This window comes from Bos taurus, unplaced genomic scaffold (assembly GCF_002263795.3).
Source record: "Bos taurus isolate L1 Dominette 01449 registration number 42190680 breed Hereford unplaced genomic scaffold, ARS-UCD2.0 Leftover_ScbfJmS_2229, whole genome shotgun sequence".
Lineage (NCBI taxonomy): Eukaryota > Metazoa > Chordata > Mammalia > Artiodactyla > Bovidae > Bos > Bos taurus.
Window position 1 is genome coordinate 1 of NW_020191310.1, and position 9,116 is coordinate 9,116.

Consider the following 9,116-nt stretch of genomic DNA (forward strand, 5'->3'; position numbering starts at 1 on the left):
ATCATAATGCCGTATCATACTTATATCTTTTCCCACAGTTGCGCTGGCTTCTCCAGCCTCAAAAAGAACCTCCGAATGTAGGGGACCTTGCATGTGCTCTTTCTCGCTTCCACGTCCCCATGACAGATCGCAGGCCCCGTATGACCTGATGTAGGCCACACCGTCCATTGTATCATTCGACTACGATGTTCACGGTGGTCATGGTCTGCGGGTGTTCATGAAACCTCATCTATGAGCCTCCAAACCCTACACACTGTCTCATCAGTATGTGGAAACGAGATAGAGTTGCTGGGATGTCGTCCGAGTTTACACCTCTATCTTACCTTGTAGGGCCATCGAGTTCTTGCTTTTGTTGACAATAGAGCAGACAAGTGGTCGTTCACCTGTGCGCACCCGCCACACCGTGACACCCGTACTTCAAGAGAGAACGCCACATGAAACTACATGGTTAGGTGTTTAACCACGCCATCGGCTGCTCTAAAACTTTGGTTTAGTAAGTCTCTATTTGTAGGCAGAACTACATTTTCTAGTATAGGTGATGACACTCCAAACCAGAAGTTATTCTGTCCACTAAATATTTTGTATTATACCCTGTACCCACCTTAGTTATGCATTTTTTCTATTTTAACTTCACTTTCCTGGACACATGTATAAGTGTTCCAGAGAAGAATGTACACGAATCATTGGCATTAGTAAGTATGTAGTGCATGTAAAGAAATTTCCTGGAAAATACTTGCGAGGTTTTAAAGAACCCTATTCCATGATATTTTTGTCATAGATGTGTTTAGGGATAATCTACTCTGCGTACTCGCGACTACGAGGGACCTACTTGAAGTGGTATTTGCATGCCTTGGCTATAGACCGATAGATTGTTATGCAACGTATGTACGTCAATAGTTTGCTTGGTCCTGAGAGGTGTTTGCAAGCTATTTTCTTAGCGAACAGTGGTGTAGCAAGCTGCTGTGACGCTCGAAGATATCCTACCGCAGTCACTTAGTAGAAGTTGTCTGCTTCCAGTTGGTTCATCTTTGATCTTTTCTGTTTCACTCATTGTAGACTTCTAGTTTGCAACACTACGAAACATGATTACTTTACGGAGCTAATTTTTTCAGATGGAAATTGCAATAAAAACATGAGATTCCTTCACTCTCACCAATCTGTTCTACCTCGAGGAAATGAAGCATCAACTGCGCTGTTGGATCATGTTAGACAGAGGGTCCCTTCCGGTTCTGGCACTCCAAGCCCGCCTGTATGGTGTAGGAGACAGAGGTCCTCAATTTCATGCCAGATCCCTTCGCCACCTAGGGAATTATTCTATGCAAATGACAGTAAATGTATGTGTTTTAAATTGCTGAATCCTGTATGTTGAGTTTGTCGCTGGTTTGGGTTATTATGTAGTAAAAGAAGCTGATGGCGGTAACACTGCGTCGAGCTGGGCCCCGACAGACCATTAAGACCATCGAGAATGTGAGTGTCCAAATATACGTGCTGGCAACAACGTTGACATTTGTAGAGCTAGGGTTCATCGCGGTTTATGTATGACTGTAGCTGCTCTTAAGAATATATTGCCCGATAATACTTGTAGGGAGGTAATAATTTTGAAGCGATCCGCTAATTTATTCAGAGTAAGGAAATAATTAGGAATAGTTAGGCTTATAGTCTCAAACATAATTTTACTCTTAAAGTTTGTGAGCTGGAAGTATATCCACCGATCCCGATTACTATCGTTTTCTCGCTCTCTGTAGGTTTAGCTCCCGGTGTATTCGACCCATAGGCACAAACAGAAGTCGAGGATCTGTGTGTCGAAGAAGAGAGCCCTACGTAACACTTTGGAGAAACGACAACCTAATCCGTCACCACGCGTCTTCATTTGGTTTTGTCTGCCGACCTAGACTCCAGCGCGAATCCTCCTCACCTAGCAAGGTGAAGGACCGTTGAATGGGAACAATTTTACCCAAATGAAAGCGTATAATCGCGCCTGATTAAAGGATTTCTGCAATCGATCGAGGTTAATGGTTTACTGTGTACCCTGGCCTTGATTTTATAGTCAGTTGAGTACTGAAGAAGGTAAGGTTAGAGAGTATCCTTTTGTGTATGTGCACTACCCATGTTAAGAGAATCAAGTCCAGTGGGTAAAGTTCTTGATGATGCCGAGAAATACTGTGTGTTCCAAAAAGTGTGGGATGTCATCATGGAAATATAATTAACTGTACTAAGAGAAAAGGACAATCCATATGTTTAAAAATTGAGGGTCCGACTGTTCATCTACAGGTTATGAATGATGTTGGGTATTTGGTTTACGCCATCGTTTGCTGGAATTCTCACTCTCTGAGTTTTCCAGTCTCTTATTGTATCTGTTGGCTTGCTCGCTTGTTAGCATTTTTCCTGAAAGAGCAGAGAGCAGCAGGGAACTTCATGGCAGCTGGCTGCCTGTTGGGAACTGGGGTCAAAAGGCAGGGTTAGAGCTCCAGTCTGATTAGGGTTGGTACTTCCTATGGTTGGGTGAGCTTTACTCGCTCCTGTTCCCATGTCATCTCAGATAATCAGGACTTACCCAGGAAAACCAAATCTGGCTTCTCCAAAACAAAGTGAGTCAATCTGGTGTGTGACAAAGTGTATCATTGGCCCCACCACAAAAATAGAATACTAGAAAGCCATTGAAATTTATGATGTGGAATGCTAATTAAGAACATTACGATATACAAAATAATGGCTGTAAAAGGCAGATCAGAAAATACCACGTACCATATGCTTTTGTTTTCTGAGGGTTTTAAAGCATATCATATTGTTTATGTATGTACATAGAGTAATACATACAGAGAAAACATAAGAAAGCTGCTTAGAAACAAATGCTAACCTCTCAGGAACCCAAGCGTATAGATAATTTATTTTTTTTTCCTTTTCAAAAAAGAATCTGTCTAAATGTTCTACATTGAAAGTTTTTCAGAGTAAGAAGATCTGTTAAAAGAATAATCATGCATTTACAAATATTAGTTGACTGGCATTTCACCAGGCACACTCTGATCAGATCTTTGTTTCAGAGGAGATGAAAGCCATGTTTTGGCTTACAAGCCCGTGGCCATCTGCGGTCGGTAGGGTTCCCTTCAAATGATGATTCTGGTGATGTTTTAAGAAGGGTCAGTACTGAACCCTTATTCCTTAACTTGTCAATAAGAATGAATACGCTTCTACAGATAACTGATCTTCTTTAATATATAAGAATTTTTTTTTAAGACTTCTTTGGGGACGTTTAGGAAAAGCAAATACTCTGGCAGGAGGTGTTCTGCCCACTGAGACCAAGCCCAGGAACACTGAGAGAAAAATTACCGTGACGCAGCTCGCGAAACAGAACTAATCCAGTAGAGACGTGCATTTAGGTTTTGTCTCAGCTTACTAAAAACAGCAGAGGCTACACCACTTGGCCTGTTTGGATGCTCTGCTCTCCCTTTGTAGGAGGAGGATGAAAACCGACCATTGCAGGAGCACCTGGAGCTGGAGGAGCAAAAGCTGCAGCAGACGCTGCTGGAGGGCGGAGACGCTGCCTGAAGTGGAGGCTGAGCTGGCTCAGCTGGTGGCCGCGCTCTCCAAGGTGCTGCTCTGGGTCCCTGGGGGGCGGGCGGGGGAGGGCCTGTTCCATGCTGTCCCACCGTGCCCCTCCCCGTGCTGCTCAGTCCACAAAGGAGCGGCAGACGCGGGGGCGTGCTGCCCGGCTGCGATGGGAGCGCGCCTGAGTGTCAGACAGTCCCCGCTCCCGTGTCATCGTTCCGTTAACTTCCCTCCAGTTTTGTCCCGTGTTCTGTGTGTCCCCAGGATACTTCAGCTCCGAGTCACTGCTGCTCAGAATTCAGCCAGCAACTCAAAGCCTAGCAGGATAGAGAGCTAGAAAAATCCCATTCTCGTTTAAGAGATGGCCAAAATAGCTCTGTAATGAACACAGTTTTAAGTCTTTATTCATACATTGTTGAGTAACTCACAGCGGGGCACGGTGGCAGACCCGGGGGCCCCACTCCCAGCTTGCAGTCCCCGGGAGCCCGCGGCTGAGAGGCGTCCCGGAGACGTGGCGCTGCTGGGGGCATGGTCCCATAGCCAGCCAGCCACCTCGTCCCTCTGATGGAAAGGTGTGGCCCCGCACTGTTTGGTGGGTACTGGCTGGGCATGGAGAGGTGGGACTGTGCGGGGCGCGGCTGTCCGGAGCGTTGCCCGGAGCTCAGTGAGCGGCTGAGGGGCCGGCCAGTCGCGGGAGGCCGGTGGTGTCCGGTGCTCGCAACCCAACCAGAGCAGGGGTCACTAACAGCCGCCAGGGGGCACCCTTCTGCTTGTGATCTTCCTCTCAAGGGTTGGTTTTTCTCTCCCCTGGACATCTTCTGCTGTCTGTCCTGGGTCGGCCTTGTAGTCTGAACTTTGGTCTTCCGGAAGCTCTGTCCACTAAGGAGGCTAAACTGTTGGAACTTACCTCCAGCTTAGGAAGGTAGAACGTGTTGTTCTTGTGAGTCCCGTGCTTGCCACTGCCCTGCCCGCGCTGGCTCACCACAGGCAGTCTGAGGAGGGGGTGCAGCGGCTGCGGGTGTGGGGCCCGGGGCGGGGGCGAGCACGTCTCCTCTCACGACCGGTCACCAGCACCCTCCATCACCCACGTGTCACACGCGAAGCTGCGCTGGCTGCTTGAGCAGGCGTGCGGGCGTGCCCCCCGCGAACCCGGGGCCAGTGGTCTGCACAGAGCATAGCCCGCTTGCGTCAGGACAGGGTCGTTGGGAGAGGAGCTGACGCTGTTCTTGGCCGACAGGTGGAAGAGAGACACCGTAACATCAAGGAGAGGCTGCGCCAGATGGAGGCCCAACTGGAGAAGAACAAGGAGCTGCTGTGGGTGCGTGTGCTGATGGGGAGGCCGCGTCTGGGCCAGAGATGCGGCTTGGGGGAGGGGGGGGGTGCGCCGCTCCCGTCTCTGCCATCGAGTGTGTGTGTGTAGCCTGTCTGCTGATCCAGGCACCCAACCTCAGGAGCAGGGCCAGATGTGGTCGCCCGTAGGCTGGGGCCAGGGGGTCCCCACGTTCAAAGAGGCTGCTTGTTGCTCTGAACAGCCAGGCCGGGGAGCTGCTCGGGATACAGTTGGACCTTACGAGTGCCCCTCAGACAAACCCCAGGATGCCAGCCCGAGGCTCATTGGTGCCCAGGTGTGGAGGTGTTTGCCTCGGACGTGTCGCTGGAGATCCACATGCCCGACTGCTGGTCCAGACATGGTGTGTGTGTGTAGAATGGCTGCTCCTACGCAGGAGGAGAACCGTAGTTCCGTTGTGACAGAAGGCCCGTCAGGAATGGGCGATGGTGGGGGCTCGCATCAGAGAGTCCTGAGAGAGGTTTCCCAGAAGGGTTGGCCACATGGTGATACAGACCATTCAGGAAATGGAGTGGGGATCCCAGGTCCAGCCTCAAGTGTCAGTACTGTCCCCACCATACCTGTGTTCTTGGGGCTGACTGCAGAGCCTCACACGTGGGCTCCCAGGGGGCTGTGGTTCTGACTCCCATCATGAGACCTGCAGTGAGGCTCCCTCCCTGCTTAGGCAGAGAGGTCAAGTTCTCCCAATCAGGGATGCACTTCCTTACTTTCAGAACTGCTACTCAGAGGCTGTTGAGATTGGGATGCTGTTTATGACTAAGCCAATTCAAAGTCAAGTTTTGTTTTGCTTTAAAAAATATTGGAATGCCGATGCCTTACTGGGAAGCTGTGACAGGTTTTATTTCCGTGGGCTCAAAAAGGGGGTGGCCGAGCCCTGGGGAGGGGTCGTGACAAAGACAGAGGGCGAGGGTACTGGCCACGGGGGATAGGGAGCTGGCAGGCCAGCACCTCGAGGCTGCCCCTCGGTTGCTTTGAGGTCATGTCTGGGAAATCAAGGCAGGACCTGGGTGAGAGTGGGGCTGTGGGGGGAGACTTGTGGAGAGAAGGGTGTGAGGTGTGAGAGTGGGAGGGCGGCACGGGGCCCAGCAGGCACTCTCCCGTGCGTCTCAGATGACAGAGCCGCCCTCGCGGTGTGAGGGGCCATCCCCAGAACAGCCCAAGGGCCTGTGCCCCGAGAGGAGAGCCGCAGAGGGGCTGGCCCTCCGTCCCCTGGCTGCCCCTGCTCGCTCCTGTCTGTGCGTGTTCAGACCAGCCTGGGAAACGGAGGGCTGGGAACCCGCGAGGACGGCACTTCCTGGTGAACTAGTACCAGTGATGACCGCTGAGGGGGACCCAGCGGCTGCGGAGCTGAAGGATTTTTTTTCTAATTTTCCTTCAGCCTGGCTGACGGAAGCATGGATGTATTTTTTTAATTTTCGGTTTTTGTCTCTGACTCCATCAGCCCACCCTTGTGAATAACCTCATAGGATTGCCTTCCGTCCACACTAAGACCTGAGTGTCACCGGGCCATCTAGGAACTGGATTCTCCTCCTGCCCGTTTCTTCAGTTCTGCTCGCTTAAGAGATGGCAGTGTCTCATAAGCATGGCCCATTTGTCCAAAGTCAGGGCTTCCATGTAAAATTGTGTTCAGTTCCTGACAGACTTGAGCTGCCCAGAATGTCGCTGACGAGACGTGGTCCTCTCGTGCCCAGGTGCAGCCCCTGAAGGATCAGGACCGGGAGCACGGGCGGCAAGCCAGTGTGCTAGCCAACGTGGCCCAAGCGTTCGAGAGTGACGAGGCACGTCTGATGGCGAGGGCGACAGGGTCACCCTCTTCAGCTCGGCCGCTCTGCTGTCGCCCAGCGGGCAGGCCGATGCCCGAGACTCTGGCCGTGATGATTCAGGAGCAGCTGGACAAGATCAACGAAGAGATCCGGTGGGTGCGCCTGAGCCCAACTCCCCAGAAACTCAGTTTCTCTGAAGAGCTGTCTTCTGCTTAGAGAAGTCTGAGTGTTCCATAGTAAGAAAACTGACTTCAGGTCTGCTTCAAGAAGTTTCCGTTCTGAGATTGCCCTTGATTATAGAGCTCAGTCAGCCAGGGCATTCTGTCCATCGGGTGGTGTCAGCACTCTGTGGGGGGTCGTTGTGGGGTGTCCCCCCCTCAGCTCTGGGCCCCAAGGTGGGTGAGGTGCCGAGGTGGTGTCCCTGCGGCCGTGCACCCTTGGCACTGAGGGTTTCGTCCTCATGTGTCCTCGGAGCCTCCCACGTTCTGGTGAAAGCACCTGGAACAGAAAAGCTGGGGTTCTGGGGTTGGCAAATTCCCACTCAGATCTGCATTTCCTTTTTAACTTAATACAGTGTGAAAGTTGGCTTGTTGTAAGATAGTGATATGTTACTGTATGTCACTCTCAGGACATTGTGTTTGAGTTTTTCTCATTCTCATACAGTAGTATAATAAAGGTGTTTTCTTTAGACACAGTCTTGGCAGTTCTAACAGTTTACAAAACAGGATAGAACCCAAAGGCCCGCCTCGTGGTGAGCAGGGGGCCTTGGGTCTGGGTGCAGCCGGGTGGCTGGGGGCCCCGAGGCCTGCCTGGTGCCACACCCGCGCACCTGTGCCTCCTGTCCCGAGTCCACGTTCAGAGTGGCCGCAGGCCGGTGGCCCTGCACAGGGCCTGGCAGAGCTGCTGCTCAGATTGTTCTCGTCCCGTCAGCCCTGGCCGAGGTGCCCGTTCCTGCCGGTCGAGTGCGGGGGGCTCGGGCAAAAGGCAGGGGTGAACGCCACAACCAGCAAAACCCAGATGTGCTACCTGCACTTTTGACGCCGAGACAGACTGCTTTATGGGCCGTGTTTGAGCACAGACAAGCTCAGAAAGACTGTTTTTTCATCCCCATAGGAAATTTGGAATGGTTATATATTAATATTTTTATTTTTACAGCAAGTTGTCAGGTAAAAGTGATTTTTCCTTATGCAACAAGTTGACTTGATGTAAATGGTAAATTCTGTCCATCAACTTGTCAACACTGAAAAACTTTCAAGATGTATAAGTAGAAGTGAAACTGGAGAGTTTACTACCTGTAAGGATCTTGTATTTTAATTTGAAAAGCATTATATTTGCATAATCATGTATTTAACCTGTATATAAAATCATCCACGACACATTAGGGGAGAAGAGCAGTAACTGAATTCTAGGTTAATGCAGCACATTGACATGAATCGCAGAAACTCACACAAAGCTGGTGGAAAACTCCAAGTGATGCGTTTGTACATATACAACCTTAAAAAAAAATTTAAAAGATCACCTCAGCACTTCATCTGGTCTGGAGACTCGTGTTTAGAAACTCTAGCTTGCTCATGAAATCGCTGTTTTGGTTATACAGATTCCTGATTCCCAATGGAAAAGACTTGAGGCACTGACGTGCATCTCTGCCCTGAGAGCAGGGAAGGTAAAGGTTGTCAACTTCAGGTATCTCCTTACATGGAGAGAGTCGCCACCCAGACCCCATCAGATGGTACAGTAAATAAGTCAATCAAACGTGAATGATCAGGGCCACTTTGTAAGACTCAATGATAAATTATTCTAAGTTTGAGACTATTCCAAAGAGGGAAAGTTGAACCTTTTTGCTGAGGTGTTAATTGAGCAACTGTTCGTGGAATTTGCTAATCGTGACACAGAATGCAAGCCCAAATTTGTTGTCCAGACACATTCCTCTGCTGACAAAGGCAGGTGATGATTTTCTTCTATTTTAGGTTGATCCAAGAAAAGAAGGAGAACACGGAGCAGCGGGCCGAGGGGATTGAGAGCAGGGTGGGCACGGGGAGCTCAAGCAACCTTCGTCGTTTTAAATCCTTGAACTCCCTCAACCTGAATGCCACCTCCTCGCATGCCGGCTCCTGCCCGCCCAGCAGAGGGCGCTCCAAGCCCCGAAGGAGGCGGCACAGCCCAGCGCGGAAGGTAGACAAGCTGGGCATCATGACTCTGGTATGTGTCGGCCTCCTCCCTGCCGCGTCCCTCCCTGAGAACACTACTTTTCTTTTGTTTGTTTGTTTTTTCTCTTTTTACCCAGAAGAAAGTCAGGTACATTTGCTACGCTCAGAGTCTAAGATTTTTAAAACTGCTAGTCTTTCATCGGGCTTCCCTAGTGGCTCAGACGGTAAAACATCTGTCTGCAATGCAGGAGACCCGGGTTCGATCCCTGGGTTGGGAAGATGCCCTGGAGAAGGAAATGGCAGCCCACTCAG

The 9,116-nt window shown here is 50.4% G+C and overlaps 1 protein-coding gene across 1 annotated transcript; it reads left to right on the forward strand.

Annotated features, from left to right (window-relative positions):
* Nucleotides 1–1,410: 1,410 nt before the first annotated feature.
* Nucleotides 1,411–8,912, forward strand: LOC112445646 (liprin-alpha-1-like; the record flags this gene model as incomplete). The annotated part of the gene is made up of 7 exons (XM_059884468.1): nucleotides 1,411–1,467; nucleotides 1,775–1,821; nucleotides 3,454–3,589; nucleotides 4,784–4,864; nucleotides 6,586–6,676; nucleotides 6,737–6,809; nucleotides 8,625–8,912. Coding segments are annotated over exons 1-7 (773 nt in total), but the record flags the coding sequence as incomplete, so codon positions are not given.
* Nucleotides 8,913–9,116: the final 204 nt, after the last annotated feature.